Below are 18,500 nucleotides of genomic sequence, written 5' to 3' on the forward strand. Positions count from 1 at the left end.
ACAATAGGTTGAAATCAAAATGAAATGCAAATCTATTGTTAACCCTGTTGTTTGAAGTTCAGCATTTCTGTAAATAGATCATCATACCTGTTAACAATTGGGAAGCAGGACGTATAAAGATTAAAACATGATACACTGGTAAGGCGAGTAAAGTCAATAAGCTTTTGCAAGTGAAGAAGTCAAATTTGTTTGAGAACATTTTTATTAGTCAATACATCTATAACTGCAAATAGTGGGTGGAACCCCTCCACAAATGATAAATGGGTATTCATGGCATTGCTCGGAAGGAGCACATGGAATAAGTGAATGCAGCCTTTGACATTTAATGGGGTGCAAACATTGCACTAGCAGTGCCAGTTCCATGTGTATTTAATGATAAGTGGTTTGGCATAGAGTACTTTATAAAATAAAAGGAACTCAGCAGTTGTCATGTTTTCCATGTTGTGCATCAAACTGGTGATGTTTTCTTGAAACTATTGCATAAATGTTATTACTGTTTTAATTTATTGAATGAAAAATAATTATGTAGCAAACAAAGCTTCCTTCTGCTGTGTGTTCTGGAATCAAAACTTATTTTTCCTGTATTGTGTTCAACAAAAATAACACAATAGTTTTGTGGCTGACTTTGTGAATTCAAAAAGGAGGGAGAGAGAAACCGGGGAATTATAGACCGGTTAGCCTAACGTCGGTGGTGGGGAAACTGCTGGAGTCAGTTATCAAAGATGTGATAACAGCACATTTGGAAAACGGTGAAATCATCGGACAAAGTCAGCATGGATTTGTGAAAGGAAAATCATGTCTGACGAATCTCATAGAATTTTTTGAGGATGTAACTAGTAGAGTGGATAGGGGAGAACCAGTGGATGTGGTATATTTGGATTTTCAAAAGGTTTTTGACAAGGTCCCACACAGGAGATTATTGTGCAAACTTAAAGCACACGGTATTGGGGGTAAGGTATTGATGTGGATGGAGAAATGGTTAGCAGACAGGAAGCAAAGAGTGGGAATAAACGGGACCTTTTCAGAATGGCAGGCGGTGACTAGTGGGGTACCGCAAGGCTCAGTGCTGGGACCCCAGTTGTTTACAATATATATTAATGACTTGGATGAGGGAATTAAATGCAGCATCTCCAAGTTTGCGGATGACACGAAGCTGGGTGGCAGTGTTAGCTGTGAGGAGGATGCTAAGAGGATGCAGAGTGACTTGGATAGGTTGGGTGAGTGGGCAAATTCATGGCAGATGCAATTTAATGTGGATAAAAGTGAAGTTATCCACTTTGGTGGCAAAAAAAGGAAATCAGATTATTATCTGAATGGTGGCCGATTAGGAAAAGGGGAGGTGAAGCGAGACCTGGGTGTCATTATACACCAGTCATTGAAAGTGGGTATGCAGGTACAGCAGGTGGTGAAAAAGGCGAATGGTATGCTGGCATTTATAGCGAGAGGATTCGAGTACAGGAGCAGGGAGGTACTACTGCAGTTGTACAAGGCCTTGGTGAGACCACACCTGGAGTATTGTGTGCAGTTTTGGTCCCCTAATCTGAGGAAAGACATCCTTGCCATAGAGGGAGTACAAAGAAGGTTCACCAGATTGATTCCTGGGATGGCAGGACTTTCATATGAAGAAAGACTGGATGAACTGGGCTTGTACTCGTTGGAATTTAGAAGATTGAGGGGGGATCTGATTGAAACGTATAAAATCCTAAAGGGATTGGACAGGCTAGATGCAGGAAGATTGTTCCCGATGTTGGGGAAGTCCAGAACAAGGGGTCACAGTTTGAGGATAAAGGAGAAGCCTTTTAGGACCAAGATTAGGAAAAACTTCTTCAGACAGAGAGTGGTGAATCTGTGGAATTCTCTGCCACAGGAAACAGTTGAGGCCAGTTCATTGGCTATATTTAAGAGGGAGTTAGATATGGCCCTTGTGGCTACGGGGATCAGGGGGTATGGAGGGAACGCTGGGGTGGGGTTCTGAGTTGGGTGATCAGCCATGATCATAATAAATGGTGGTGCAGGCTCGAAGGGCCGAATGGCCTACTCCTGCACCTATTTTCTATGTTTCTATGTTTCTATGTAAAACTCATCAAATAGCTACTTGCTTTTCTACTGGCCTCCTATTGTCAGAGTTGAACATGTGAATAGAAGTAATCATTAGAAAAGTGAAAGAATATCTTTTGAAAGCTTTACATTTTGTGGCATAGTTAAGCACAAGGAAATTTACATGCTAGGAATCTGAAAATACATAACAAATCCATCATTGCCTCCAGTCAGAAGAATATGATGGGTCTGAAAAATGGCATATCGAGGTTGGATGCACTAAGCACTTCTAGCAAATCATCATCTGACTTCTATCTTTTTAAATGCTAATCGATTTGAAATGTTTTTTCACCATTTTATGTTTCTACTCAAAAAAAGTGCTAGATGTTTTTGCAGATGACTTCATTTCAAGTTCTCTCTTTTGACAATAAGTCCAGTGATAATCCATTAGCTTTATGAAGAAGCCTTATATTACACTCAACAATTAAGACCAGCTCCATTTTATGTCATTGACTCTAATAGGAAAGTAAGGAAGAAGGAAGCCTTTTTGCCCCTCAGATTAATTCTACCCCAGTTTGCAAATTGGTTTATTTGAATGCCTGCTTATTGCCCCCCTTGTTCTTTATCATTTGCCCTATTTGCTAAACAAAATACCTCTGTATCCAATTCAGTGTTAAGACTTTTAACCCGCCAGTCATTTTAAATACGTACATTTTCAATTTCCATCATGCTTCCTTTACAAAGATGTTTTCTAATTTCATTCCTAAGTGTACAAGTTTAGGCATTTGCCTTTGTTCTGGATTTCTCCAAGAGGAAAAGCTGTTAATTCATTTGTGTTTCTAAGACTCTTTAAACATCTACAAAAGATCACTACTCAAACTTCTAAACTTTACTCACTGTATTCCTCCTTTCCCCCCTCCTGGACTGTCATCTCCCCAAGCCAATGATTCAGGAACCAGAGCTGAACACAATATTTCAGCTGACGTCTGCCCAAGTCTCTATGCACTAAAGCAGCACTTCCTTATCATTGCTTTACAACTACTTTGAACTGAACGCCCTGTTGATTACTTTTTGTACTTGTACATCTGCGTATTGTGCTCTGTGTATAAACGCAGGGGAGGGTCAGATTGTTTTGTTCCTTCACAGCTCCTTGTCTCTGACCAGATAAAAACATCCATCTTTTACTAAATGACTGTATACCTCCCTACATCATCTCCTTCAGGAACAGGCAGAAGCTTTATCATTCATTTTATCTACACTTACCTCTTCATCTGTTGTTAAAATCTGAGGCATCTATGGGGTTCTTGGGCAAACATAATTTGCTGTATTTCTGGTATTAGAAGACATTCTGTGGTGTCCTACTTCCCAACTATTAGCTATTCATGTCCAAAGTTACCTCTAATTCCTTGTACATTATTATTCACAAACATTTTTCCCATGCCAGTTGTTAACAGCTGTCTTCTGACAGGCCATTATTTTTTTGGACACAATTGTAGATGGCAGATAGGCTGGAGGTCTTCACTTTTGCATCTTGAATGCCACTTGTGTACTTCAAAAATATCAGAGGTACGATTTCCCCCCAATTCTTTTCTTTGTACATTATTATTGTGCTGTCCTCAAAGGCAAATCTAATTAAGATACCAGACTTCCTCATCACAAAACCATGCTGTTTATCCGCTGATTATAATGATTATTATGAACTCGGGACGTTTGACAACGAAAGAGGAAAATATGTCCCTAGTTCTAAGTGTTTAGATTGATTCCACTCGCTTAAATGCCTAATCCAGACCTTCAGACCCTTTGCAGTTTCCAATTATAGGATGCGCCTTCAACATCTTCTCTCCGTCCTTCAGAGTGCTCGATAATCAATCACAGGAAGGTTGGCTTTTTTAATGTTAGTAGCAGGGCCGAAACATCTGCTATCTACTAACAATAAAAACATTCAAAGGCAAGTTTAATAAGACCCCAGGAGGCCCATCAAACTGCCTGGGCACTTTTGAAATGCAGAGTTCCACAGTGTTAGAGTTATACTGCACCTCTTGTAAATTCAGATCAATTATGAGGAGGCCTCCTACGGAAAATCTCAAATCCTTTGCTCTAGTCTGCCTTGGAAGGTTGTTCCCCAACGTTAGTGGCGACTTTATATTTCTCCTTGCCTAAACCGATCCTCTTCTGTAAGATATAACTAGAATGCTCGATTGCAGGATCATTTACTAAACTGATTTTTACCTGTATGTTCAGGTGCTGTTTTAATTTATAATGCTTTATGTTTGAGTAACGGTTACGCCGTATATAGCATATGACACATTGGTGCCATACAATGTTGAAATGATCTATTTGGTTTGTCACCCCGTGAAAGTGGAAGCGACAAGAGCGGGTGTTCGTAACCGGCCCTTTGCTCCGACTTGTGTTATCCCGTTTACGGATGAGTGGGAGGCAATTATGCGGGAGCTCGGGCACTGTACACCGAACCACGCTACTTGGTCCAGAGCTGAGAGAAAGGAACGAATAATTATGGTTGTAATCCTTCTCAGACAAATAATACCTTTGTTTCGCTTATCTGGAAATGTTTCCATACAGAAAATAGTGCAAAAATCCTGAAGTGCATTTAGACAATAGACGGACCGATTATAATTTATTGACTATTCAATTCAATGAACAGCGCTCATTTTGGCGGGATATGTTAAGTAGGGTCAGCCCTTGAAGTCTGGCGCTTGATAAACTGTAGGCGGTATTGAAACCTCTCTCCTTACCTCCCCACCACAACCATCACGGTTCACGGATTAGTCTCTGTGTGTGACTGACATCCACCGATTTATTTGGACCGCTGACAAGTAATAATTCAACGAATTCATCTTGGTGATACATTACAGCCCCTGGAGCTCGACTGAGATCCAGAAAACTATTGAAAACGTTTATCCTTTGATACAGCGAGAAACACGACCTATTGCTTAGTGGAAATTGCAATGTGTCTTAGATTATTTGCCACTGTAGGGCAGGATGCTTAAAATATCGGTATTAATACCGCTAACCTTGGCAGGGCAGGCAAAACAGGGGTTCCTCGTAACACCAAAGATGAAGTAGAAAGGGATGACCCTGAGGTATTACGGCAGCCTGTTGGGAGAGACTGCCCCAAACAGTGGGTTACACAGCAGATTTCAGCTCTCTGTCTGCATACATCAGACTATCAATGATTGCGGAATGCGTGGCTCTCAATGCATCGCTGTTGAACAATCCGCGAAGAGTTACTGAGGTTACATTGCCACTGAGAGATGCTAGACGTGTTGCTGGTCATTTTCTCTCAGTCAGCAATTTGCATCGAACTCCGCCCGTCTGTCATCTGGCATTGTCAGTGGATTTCTGCTCTTTATTTAAAATTTTGGCGGGCGGTACAACTATTTTAGATTTGTTTTATTCTATAAAGCTTGCAACAGTTTTATTTTCTTTCAAACCATAATGTATACATGAATTTATCAATGCTCGAGCGGGTTGAAGTGAAGGGCGCCAAGAATGCTAAATGTTCTTATGGAAGAGCAACGCAACTTTAAAAGGGCGGACAAAAGAGAATTCACATTTTCTCTACCAATATTAACCATATACCACTAGATAATCTGCCATAGTTGCAGTTGCTTCAAATTCATTTACTAGTATATATCACTAGGGGAAACCCCCGTTCTTTTCTTGAAGGATTGGGGCAACTTGCAATGTAATTTCTAAGCTGAGTATATGTTGGTGAAGTTAGGGGCAATTCACGATATTATTTAGAGTCGAATATTCATTTAAAGCCGAAACACTTGTTGGAGTTTACATTCAATTACACGTGGGAGTTTAATTGTTACCTGGAAGCCTACTTCTCATTTACTCGGCTGGTTTACTAAAATATTCAGCGAACAATAATATTTCACTCTTCTGCCTACATTTAACCTTTTTAAAGTTGAAGGTCTCGACATGTGCATGTTGCACATTTTATGTTTATCTTAGACTTAGAAGATAGCGAAAATATGCATAATATAGAATAAAAATTGTACTACACTAAAAGGGTAGCAACCTTCCAAAGAATGTTCGCTAAATTTGACTGCAGTGTTTTTGAGAAATAATCAGTATACGTGATTCCTCGGTCGATATGAGGGCAGAAAACTGTCTTCTTTAAAAGCGTTAGCATGGGAAAACGTTTATATATATATATAAACGCCCATTTTCGTTAAGTCATGGACAACCGGGGTAAAAAGAAAAAATATGCAATGATTACTTGGAAAAAATGTCACATTAAACTTAGACTACTGGGCTCTGAAACGTGATGTCACGTAGCTTTATGATAGACCAAAATGAGATTAATTTATGTGTAATCTTCTGAGGATACTTTAATATTTTGGTATTCGATATAAGGCGAGATTCTGTTGAACGAATGGTATTTACGTATGAATTTTATTAGCTACTTCTTCAAGTTACAACAAACATTGTGCTGGATGCATACTTGTTAACGTAAAATAAATCTTGATAATATTCTTAGAGGTTATTTTCTGGGAAGCATATACTGTATGGCACCCAAAGAATCTTCCTTAGAGAATAATACCTTTGCAGACTTCAGAAATAGATGAGTCGGAATTTGTTCAATGGTGTAGCTTATATGGCATTAAAATGATCTTAAAGAATTTGATCTCTGCGAAAACGTTATTTTTTAATGAGATAGAGCAATAAAAGAAACTCGTTCTAAGGGGCGATCGAGGTCTACGACATTGCCCTTTTAAAGATCCATGTGTGTGTCGTCGGTGACGTCACATGTAGGGGCGTGTCTCCGGTAAAACCTGCTTCGCCCGCTAATAGGCTGTCAGCAGCAAAGGACTGCCACCTTTGCGGGTTGATTGGCCAGGAAGGTCCGGACAGTGGAACAAAAGTTAACAGGCGGTGCAGTCTGGTCAGTGTATGTCAGTGAAAGAGGTTTGACCCTGAGGAATGAGAGGACAGTGAAAGGTCGGGACAGGCAGAGCGCAACCTATTTGTCCAGCGGAATATCAATTATGCCCGCGTTTTGCTGCGGGATTCACCACCTTTCCGTCTGGTTATCTCTTCTTATAAGTTTTCCAGTTGTTTAACTCAGGATTACGTTTCTGGGCTTGAAGATGACTTTGATCACTCCTTTTGCACTTTGGACTTTTCTACTGTCCCTGCTGAAAACGGGCTATTCCAATTACTCTGTAGATCAATGCAACTGGAAAGGAAGGTATGGGGCTATTTTATTAATTTACCACAATGTGAATCAGTTGCAATACCCGATCTTATTGGGATGTTTCATGAACAGTCGCGAACGGGACAAAAAGTTGCTTTGAAGTCTTTTAGAAACTGCGCCCCCTGCCATCAGCGTAAACTTCTCAACCATGTTTGCGGAACGCCTTGTTAGTAGTTATCAAATTAATAAGCTTTTAACTGTTTTTCTGGTTCATGAGAAATGAAATGATCTCTGAGAATGTACGCGAACTCCTCCAGAGTTCCTTGCATTGACCGCGTTTGAAAATAACAGCAAGGAGTCAAATATCGCCAGCGTTATTAATGCTATGCGTATTCCAGCGGTAAGCTGTTACCGATCACCTTCAACCTGATGAGATGTGTCAGGGAATTGCACGTCTGTCTGGGTTATATCAGATGTTACTAAGAAAAGCTTGGCTTCCATTAAACGATTGTTGGATATTACTCCCCCACACCTTGTCAGTTCCCGATGCTATTTGTTCACATTGCTCGAAACAGACGGGCTTTTGTATCAATATAGAACATTATAAAGTCGAAAACAACTTTGCACATTATTTGAGCTCAGCATGAGAGTCCTGAACTCGACTAGGATTATTGTTTTCGATCATTTGTGGAGAAGCACGGCGTTGTATTAAAATTGGAACCCTTTGTTATATATTTGGCGCGCACTCTTATTGTAACAATTGTCTTTTCGATTTAGTGCAGCGATGCGCTTGACAGCAGCGGAATCTCACGCAATCTGTCCTCTCTCTCCCGATCGTGGGACTGACTTCCCACTTTATTCATGTTATAAATTTAATTTGTTCAAAAATATCTTTATGCGGTGGCGCACATTTGGGTATTGAATTAAAGACACAGAATAAAACATGTGGGGAGGTGGATTCCTCTTGGCTATATTGATTATTCCATTAAACTGTTTGTCTTGAGTTCCTCGAGTTTCAATGGTGAGCTCCATTCGTCAGGAAATAGGATCATATAGTTCGGACTGCGAAATTTAGACGTAAGCGTATTTTAAGCCTTTCGCGTTTTTATCTCTTTGAACGGCCCAAAGCAACAACTGCAGGTGGAATCGATGATTGGCATCAGTAAAGGTTTCCATAGTTGTTTCGACAGAAGATCAATTAAGCACCGAAAGCTGGGGAAAGATTGGATGGAAGTTTGCAATTCATGGAGTGAGTGGGTAGTCAGCAGAGGTCATTCCGTCCCTCTAGTCTATGCCGACTCTTAGTAACAAACATGTCACTTCACACCTCTCTCTCCATGGCCCTGCAATTATTCTTTCTCGAGTCCCATCTAATTGTAGAGATTGGGTTTCCATCATCCCTGGAGATAGTGTGCTGCGAGTCGCTATTACCTTGGACAAGGTTTTTCCGTGTGTCTTTTACATTTGCCCGTAACTCGGTTTCCCAGGTACTGGTGGGAACAACTAACTCTATCTTGGATATCACGGGTCTGTACACCTGCTAGATGTCCACTTAGCCCTTTCTCCAAGGAGAGAGATTTCAGCATTTCCAGTTGAACTCCACGGCTGAAATCCCTCTCCCTAGAAACATTCCAACACGTATTTTATCTGCCCTCCCCTCCAGTACTTTCACATACACGATCAGAATAGAATGTAATATTCCATATTTTGTTGGACAGTGCTTGCGATCGGCTCATTGCACGCTCCCTGCTTTTGTATCCTGTGCCCTTATACTACCTAGGATCTGGTTTGCTTTAACAATCATTCTATGAACCACGTTCGATACGGACTCGCGGGCTTTCTATTCTCGCACGGCCTCTAAAACAAGTGAGTTTACATTGTCCCCTGCCCTTTTGCAGAACGAAGACTACTTCACATTTCCGTAAATTTCACCTGCGCTCGGGTGTCCAGTCATCCTCTATGGCAATAATTTTCTACCCTCTCCATCACTTACAGAACTCCCAAGTTCTGGGTGATCTGTAAAAGGAAGTCAATAATAATAACGAAGTAGGAGTCACGGTGAATCCCCCGTTTTCCATTCCGCTCCAATTTCTGCCTTAATTTCCTGCCCGCTCTATCAATTATTAACTAAAAATGTTAAAGGACAGAAATTTTGGGAACATGCCTTTAAAAGGCTGGACACCCTATCTGAAATGCTTCGGTTCTCCTTTCAATGGACCAAACCTGAAATCTGCAATGGATGAGGAAAGAGCAGGGAGAGTTGTACTGTACCGCCAGGAAGGACGAAAGGTATTTTATTTTTGGGGATTGCAATCAATTCCCATTGTCGTAGATAGAAACATAGATAGGGTGAATACATGCACTCAGGAATAAAAAAAAACTAGAGGGCAGGGGTTTGAAGTGAGAGGGAGAGATTTAATGTCAACCCCAAGGGCAACTTTCTCCCGGAGGGCGTTCAGTTATGTGGAATGATCTGTCGGAGGATGTAGTTGAAGCAGGTATATATCAATATTTAAGACACTTGGATAGGAAAGGTTTAGAAGAATATCGGTCAAACGCGGGTATCTGGGACGAGCTTAGATGGTCATCTTGGTGGGCATGGTCCGGGTGAGCCGAACGGCCAGTTTCCATGCTGTATGATTCCATAAATAATAGTGGGACACATAATTAATTATGCTTCCACCGTGTTGGACGGGAGCTGATGTGTAGAGGTGTTTTTTTTTCTCTCTCTCATTGACATGCTTGTGTTCTGCCGCAGCGGCCTGTCCTTGGAGCCCGGCAGCGTGGAACAGATCTTCCTTCACTGCGCCGAAGGGGACGTGGAATGGCTGTACCCAGTGGGAGCGCTGCGATTGAGCCTCTCCCCCCGGCTTCCGTCGGGGCCAGCCTCGTCGACGACCCGAGGTAACTTCGGTCGCATCACGGCGTGCATTAAACCAGCCGAGAACTTTCGGGGGGCGCAGATCTACCTGGAGCAGGGAGCAGAACTGGAGTTGCTGGTCCGGGATCGGCAGGGAGACGAGGAGGAGGAGGGGGCCGCGCCTAAAGTTCACTGCTTCAGTCGCATGGCCGGCGAGAGGGTGGCGCTCTTCATCCAGTCCACACTTCAGCGGGACATCAGTCGCAGGATTGCTGCCTTTAAATACGACCTCCGCGGGGACTGGAGTTCCGGGGCACTGCTCCCTCAACAGGCTGAAAGTAAGGCGCCTTGCTTTCAAGTAGATGTGTTGGATTGACCCCAGTGGGGATCTTGGTACCTGTCATTAAAGCAGCGGTTTACTCTGTCCTCCCAAACCTCCTGTCATTTTATAAGGAGCCTGGCAATTAATTCGCTCGACCCTGTTATCTATAAAACTGTCAACAACTACAGAGAATTTTCAGAGTCCAGTGGTGAGGCGGTGACCCTTTTATAGAACGTGAAACATTCTGCATTGTCCTGTGATCTTGTAGTTCTCAAGACTTTTGAGGTATTGGCTGCTATAGTTTCGTTAGGGAAAACAGGAGAACTTCAGATCCGGTAGAAACAATGAATTGTTGTTGATGATTGTGTATTGCACATTACATGGGAGGTTAAGACAAAAGAACAAATTTAATAACAGAAGTCAGGGACAATAAACTTAATTCTGATTCTGAATATGGAGTCGGATTAAACCAGTGAGCACCTGCTCTGCCATTCAATAAGGTCATGCCTGATCCAATGTTGACTTCAACAATACTTTCCTGCCATTGACATCCATAGTTTAGTCAGTCAGCCTCCCTCTTGAACATAATCAAGGACTCTGCCTCCAAAGATCTCCGGAGCAAAGGACCAGGAGATTCATAACCCTCAGAAGTTCCTACTTACTTTCATCTTAAATAGATGATACCTTTATTTTGAAACAATCCCCCAAATTCTAGCTAGATACCTCCACTAGGGAGAAAATATTCTTGGTATCTACTCAATTAATGCCCCTCAGAATCTTGCATCTCCCCTCCTTGAGCTCTAATGAGTGAGACTCAATCTCTCATCACGCACGTCAATCCAGTAAACCCTCCCAGTATTGTTTCTGATGCAAGCATATTATTCTTTAATGGGGTAAACTAAACTGCATGCAGTACTCCTCATATGGTCTCAGCAGGGCCTGCAAACCTGCAACAAAACTTCCCTGCTTTTATACTCTATAACCCTTGTAATACATACCAGCAGTCTATCATCTTCCTTAACTGCTTGCTGTACCTGCACACTAACATTTTGTTTCATGTATCAGATGGGTTTGTATCAAAAATATTTTGGAGTTATTAAAATAATGTTATTTTTCTTCATTTAATTCCAAAGTGAATAAGCTCACATTTTCACCATCTACCAACCTGCCCACTCACCTCACCTGTCTATATCCCCTTTCAAACTTTGTGTTCTCCTCACAGCCTAATAACCCACTTATTTTGTATCATCACTAATGTGGATATAGTACGTTCAGTCCTTCGTCCAAGTCTTCCATATAGGAAGTAAAAAGCTGATGACCACAATTTGATCCTATGGTACCCAATCCACAAGTTACTCGTTACTATTATAAATGTGTTACAATATCCTGACTTATGTTTTATGTTAGCTAGCCAATCCCTGATCAATGCCAGAATAATACCCCTAATGCCTTGAGCTCTTTTCAGGTGGCACATTATCAAATGCCTTCTGGAAATCTAAATGCCCTAGAAATCTAAATGCAATACACCCTTTGCCTTCCCTACTTGTTACATTCTCAAAATATTCTAGTAAATTGCTCAAAACCATTTCACTTTTATAAGATTGCTGATCTGCTTGATTGTCTTATACTTTTCTAAAAATGTTGCTATTATCTATTTAATATTTGTTCCAATATTTCTCAATAGTAATTATTAGACTGACTGGCCAAAGGCTTCCTGGTTTGTCTTTCTCTCTCATATAACGGTGTTACATTTTCAGGTTTTCAATCTTCTAGGACTTCTCTAGGGAATTTTGGTAAAAACGGCAATTAACATAACTACTACCTTCTTCAGCTTCTTCCATTGAAACCCTAGGATGCAGGCCACCAGGTCCAGTGAGTTGTGTTGGTCTTTAGACTCATTAGTTTGCCTGGTATTTTTTAATCCAGTGATGGAGATTGTTTTGCTTCTTCTTCCATGTAGCCCCTTGATTGATTATTGTTTTGTGGATGTTTTTAATGCACTTTATGGTGAAGCTCAATTCAAATTAATTTAGAACCCTTGACATTTCCCTTTTTCCTGGTCTCTTCTAAGGGACCAATGTTTATAGACCAGTGTGGGGTAGTTTTGCAATTTTTTTTGTAAAACTTAGATTGTTGGCTCTGTCTTGTTTAATCAATAACGAAGTGTATCTATCATACATGAAGTAAACCACCTTGCATAAAAAGAGAATGCTAGAATGCATTCATCAACATCTGAAAGGAACGATGTTGCAAGCATTCATAACAGTCTCATTAAAGTGTTCATGAATTTGATAATATTTGGAGAATTCTCCCAGTTGGGTTAATGATTTAACAGTAGGAGACTTGTTTTCCACTTAGTGGGAGGATGGTGGGAGTATGGGAAGTGGAAGGCAGAAGTTCACAGGTGCAGAGGAGAAACTGAATTGAAAAGTAGTTTTGTTAAGTAGAATGGAAGAAGAAAACATTTGGAGAGAAATAAACAGTCAACATTTCAGGTTGAAACAAGGGTCTCAACCCAAAATGTCGACTGTTTATTCCTCTCCATAGATGCTGCCTGACTTGCTGAGTTCCTTCAGAATTTTGTGTGTGTTGCTCTGGATTTCCAGTATCAGCAGAAGTCGTGGTTGAATCAGCAGAGCGCTTGTGTTTGTCTTTCCTCTGACAGCATCTCCTTGTCTCATTGGATTTTAATCTGGAAAACCTCTACCTTGCTTGTTCTGATTCCCTGTAGAATGGAAGGCAAAAATAAAAATGGAATTCTGGAAATCAGAAATAGAAACAAAAAGTACTTGTTAGGTCAGACAGACATCTTTGAGTTAAACATTAACTCTAATTTTCCCCATAGATTTAGCCTGAGTTCCCCCCCCCCCCAGTGTTTTCTGTTTTAACTTGAAATTGAAGCTCTTCAGGTCAAAGTTATCAACAATTCTTGGCTGAGTTGCTTTTAGAAGCAAAAACAACATCATGAATCCATTGTCTTAGGAACAAACTCCAGTTCACCCCTGGAGAGTATTTAAAGTTGTGAATTTAATAATGCATTCTATTGGTTACATTTGCCATGCCATTACAAAGCTACAAAGTTTTGTGTGTTCATTAACTTGAGAATCAGAAATATTTCTCAAAAGGCTTTGTAAAATTCTTAAGAATGAGGTCTGAGTCAATTTGATTTAAAACAACTTTAAAGACTAAACATGACAGAAAACTTGGCAGCACTGGTTTGTGTGGCCTGTGATTATTTTATGCAATAAGTCACACTAGCTGTTTTCACATTGTATTCTGTATAATTAGAGGTTAAAATCTTCAACTGTTCACTGAAGCCCAATGGGTTCAGTCAGGAACATCTGGACACCAACTTGAAGACGGGGAGTTCTGACATTTATATTTCCCCACAGTTTGGTTTTTGCATGGCTCACACACACAGAATTCTCTAAGAACAAGTTCAAGGATGGAAGAAGAATGCAAGTGGATTGAGGGTCAAGAATGCTCTTGTGTTATAACCTCCAATAGCACCTTTGTGGTGGTACAGACAAAAGCCCAGTGTGTTGAGCCTAGTGTAAGACTGTCCTTTATTCAGAAGCTTGAAAGATTAAGATTAGTATAGTTGCCATGGTGATTGTAAAGTATTTTGTCATGTTGCCCTTGTTTGTTTTTTTAAGATAATGCACCATGAATATCTTTCTGGATTTTAATTTTAAAAGATAAAGTTAGAATAAAATTTATGGAGCAGATAATTTTAAATTTTCATTGAAGTAGCTGAAATTCGAAATGCCAAGTGAGCATTGTTTTAAGATTCTAAGCTGTTTTGGATACTCGAAACAGACACAATCTGAAGTGACCTCTGTGCAATTTTAAGTATAAAACTCCAAAACCTGTTTTGTCATGAAGTATTAAAGAGATGTTGTACTGATTTGTAAACTCATGCTTTATAAGTGTAATACACAAAAAGTTGGAGGAAACTAGCTGGTCAGGGAAATGAAAAGTTGATGTTTTGGGCTAGACCCCTTTATTAGGATTGGAAAGGAAAAGGGCAGAATAAAAGGGTTGGGGGAGACCTTCAACTGGCAGGTGACAGGTGAGTCCAGGTAAGGGAGTAAGGTAGGAAGGTGGCAAAGGACAGAAAAAGGGAGTGATAAGAGAAGCTGGAAGGTGATAGGTAGAAGAGGCAAAGGACTGAAGAAGAAGGGGACAGAAGACCATGGAATAAATGGACAGGATGTGAGTACACAGGAGGGGAAAGAGAAGGGGCAAAGAAGCCAGGAAAAATAAAACAGAGGGAAACATAGGGATTGGTTACCACAATTTAGAGATATCGCTATTAATGCCACCAGGTTGGAGAATACCAAGGCAAAATATGAGGTGTTGCTCCTTAAATCTGTGTCTGGCCTCAACATGGCAGTATAGGAGGCTATGCACAGAGATGTCAGTGTGGGAATGGGGAGTAGAATTAAAATGGCTGACCACCGTGAGATCCTGGCTGTTATGGAGGATGGAGCGAAGATTCTCAATGAAGTAGTTCCTTTCCTCCAAATCTATGTTGAGTCTTATTGACATAAAGGATGGTGTGTCAGGGGCAATGTCACTTTATAAGTGTATATAAGTATATTTTAAACAATGTATAGAGGACATCATCTCCCCACTATTAATATCATGTAGTATGTTAGAGTCATAGGACACTACAGCACAGAAACAGGTCCTTTGGCCCATCTAGACTGTGCCAAACCATTAATCTGCCAAGTTTCTTTGACCTGCATCCAGACCATAGTCCTCCATGTGTGCTCTGGTCCTCAACTTGTAGTCTATAGAGAAAAACATCGAAAGCAGTCATGATCTTTCTGGCTTCCTATCATTTCCACAATCTTTCTATGAAAGGCTTTTAGGAAGCTGCAGCATAGAGGTTGTACTCAAAGAACTGGAAAATTCTGAGTTTATAGTTTACAGGTCCTTGAAACAGGTAAGAGCAATAATAATCCAGAAAATGGACCTGTTCATTCTCTTGTCCATCCAGCATATTGTGGTTGCACAGGATATCTACTTTAAGATTTTGCCAAACTTTTTTTGGTGGTTCAACATCAACATTGATTTTTTTTTGCTTATAAACTGTGTGGAAGCATTTTAACCTGGATGCTCCACTTTTCCACCTTTTGGCCATCTGCAGTAACTAGGCATTGTCTCGAAGGACTTGCAGAAGATGGTTGGTATGGCTTTACATAACTGAACTGATTCCAAAGGAATTTTATAAATGCAATGTGAACACCGGTTCCCTGAGTTGTTTGTCCATTGCAATGCATCTTCTGCTCCTTGCCTCAGCATTTCTGCCATGCTGTACACCATATTTGTATATTTGATATCAAACATTGTGAGGAAGATGAGTATGGAGTTCCTTTATTTACCATTGTTCACTGCAAAAGATGATGGGGGCTCCCTTGTATACAACTAAACTAGGTCTTAAAACCTCCAGTGATATTTTTTTCTGCAGCTTGCTTTATCCAGTAACAATTTAGAAAAATAAGTCAATCAAATTTTGGGCCCTGGCAGCTTGTAAAATGAAAACCATATGAGAGAACCTCTTTGTTTATATTATTTTCTCAAATATCCATCTATGTTGCACTTTAGCCTCAACAGAAGATCTGGGGATGGCACTGGTGCTGAGTGTAGTGCAGTGGCTACACAACAAAATACTAAATTTCAGGGGAAATGAGTTCTGATGGGAACGACCGTAATTAGAAATTCCAGATTACTTCTATTATATGTTAAACTAAAACTGTGTTTGCCCTCCTTTCACTTTCTGACATCCAAAATCCGCAGTGAGAATTGTTGAAAAACTGTGGACTGTTCTACCAATAGCAAAAAATATAATTTGAACTACTGTTTCAACAAGAATTTGTGAATAACTTTCATATCATCAGTATTACCGTGGAGTAAAGGGAATTACAGAGGCATGAGAGAGGACTTGGCCAGAGCAGCAATGGCTGGAATTTCTGAAAACTATTTGGAAGGCACAGGATTATATACATCCCAAGGAGGAAGATGTATTCTAAATGAAAGATGACTCTGTTGTGGCTAACAAGAGAAGTCAAAGCCAGCCTAAAAGCCAAAGAGAGGACATATAATAGAGCAACAATTAGTGGGAAGTTAGAAGATTGGGAAGCTTTTAAAAACCAAACAAAAGCCAACAAAAAAGTCATTAATGTGCAAGACACTAGCAGTATGGTGGAAGTTCCAGGTGACAGCGGTTCATTAAGTTACCATAACTAGAGAGAAGGTTCTTTGGAAACTGATAGGTCTGAAGGTAGGTATGTCACCTGGACCAGACGATGTACACCCCAGGGTGCTGAAATGGTGGCTGAAGTGATTGTGGAGGCATTGGTAATGATGTTTCAAGAATCACTAGATTTTGGAACAGTTCCAGAAGACTGGAAAATTGCAAATGCTACTCTACTCTTCAGGAAGGGAGAGAGGCAAAATGAAGGAAACTATAGGCCAATTAGTCTGATCTCAGTTGTTGGGAAGATGTTGGAGTTGATTATTAAGGATGAGGCCTCAGGGTACTTGAAAGCAAATGATAAAATAGGCCATTGAGAACATGGTTTCCTCAAGGAAAAATCTTGCCTGACAAATCTGTTGGAATTCTTTGAAGAAATAACAAGCAGGATAGGCAATCAGTTGATGTTGTGTACTTGGATTTTCAGAAGGCCTTTGACAAGGTGCCACACATGAGGCTGCTTAACAAGCTACGAGCCCATGGTATTACAGGAAAGATTTTGGCATGGATGAAGCAGTGGGTGACTAGGAGGAGGCAAAGAGTGGGTGTAAAGGGAGCCTTTTCTGGATGTCAAATACGATGTTAGCATTCATTTCAAGAGGACATGAATATAAAAGCAAGGATGTAATGTTGAGACTATAAAGCACTGGTCTCATTTGGAGTATCGTGAGCAATTTTGGCCCCTGATCTTAGAAAGGATGTGCTGAAACCAGAGAAGGTTCAAGGGAGGTTTACAAAAATGATTCCAGGATTAAATGGCTTGTCATATGAAGAGTGTTTGATGGCTGTGGGTCTGTATTTGCTGGAATTTAGAAGAATGAACTATTGAAACCTATCAAATGGTGAAAGGCCTTGATAAAGTGGATGTGGAGAGTATGTTCCCCATGGTGGGAGAGTCTAAGAACAAATGACACAGCCTCAGAATAGAGGGGCATCCTTCTAGAACAGAGATGAGGAGGAATTTCATTAGCCAGGGAGTGATGAATCTATTGAATTCTTTGCCACAGGCGGTTATGGAGGCTAAGTCTTTAAGTATATTTAAGGCAGTGGTTGATGGACTCTTAATTGGCCAGTGCATGAAGGGATATAGGGAGAAGGCAGGAGATTGGGGCTGAGAGGAAAATTGGATCAGCCATGATGAAATGGTGGAGCAGACTCGATGGGCCAAATGGTCTAATTCTGCTCCTATATCTTGTTATCTTATGGTCTTCTGGTGTACTGGACTGCTTGATGCACAAAAAGTTTAAACTATCACTGGGTCTGATCATTAATACAGTACCATCTTGTTCAGAACCCAAGAGTTGCTCTGTGTGAAATGGAGTTATGGGAAAGGATATTGGGTAAATTCAGATATGCTGCGTCAGAAGTAGCAACCTAGAGCCTAACAATATTGCAACAAATACTAGAAAAAATTATTGGAAATGGAGAACAATCTGTTTAATCTATAAGCAAAGATCAAAGTAAAATTTATTATCAGAGTACATGCATGTCACATACAACCCTCAGAGTCTTTTTTCCTGTGGGCATAATTATAGAACAGTAACTGTAACAGAATCAATGAACAACAAACAATAAATAGCAATAAATATGGAGTGCTTGAAATAACAAGACAGAGTCCTTAAAGTGAAACCATTGGTCCTAGCTGTAGTGTATGAAGACGTTATTAATAGATTAAGGCAGCTATTTGTTCGGGTGTCTGATCATCAATGGCATGGAGATGATTAAAACTGGTGTTTTATCAATTAATTAAGTGTACAGAAAAACAACTCAACTAAACATAAACAGACTTAGTGGCAATACTAAGCAGACCAGGTAGTATCTGTGGAATGGAAAACATGTCAATGACATTAAG

The 18,500-nt window shown here is 40.4% G+C and overlaps 1 protein-coding gene across 2 annotated transcripts in view; it reads left to right on the top strand.

Annotated features, from left to right (window-relative positions):
- The first annotated feature begins 6,908 nt into the window (after positions 1-6,908).
- Positions 6,909-18,500, top strand: part of metrn (meteorin, glial cell differentiation regulator) — a 39,618-nt gene continuing 28,026 nt past the window's right edge. Inside the window, exons 1-2 of one of the 2 annotated variants that reach the window (XM_072268609.1) lie at positions 6,909-7,258; positions 9,963-10,402. In XM_072268609.1, coding sequence (XP_072124710.1) covers positions 7,158-7,258; positions 9,963-10,402 — 541 coding nt within the window. In that variant the 5' untranslated portion in view covers positions 6,909-7,157. Of the gene's footprint in view, positions 7,259-9,398; positions 9,494-9,962; positions 10,403-18,500 lie in introns of those variants that run through there. The other variant, XM_072268608.1, reaches the window with a different exon arrangement.

Source organism: Mobula birostris, chromosome 9, assembly GCF_030028105.1.
Source record: "Mobula birostris isolate sMobBir1 chromosome 9, sMobBir1.hap1, whole genome shotgun sequence".
Classification (NCBI taxonomy): domain Eukaryota; kingdom Metazoa; phylum Chordata; class Chondrichthyes; order Myliobatiformes; family Myliobatidae; genus Mobula; species Mobula birostris.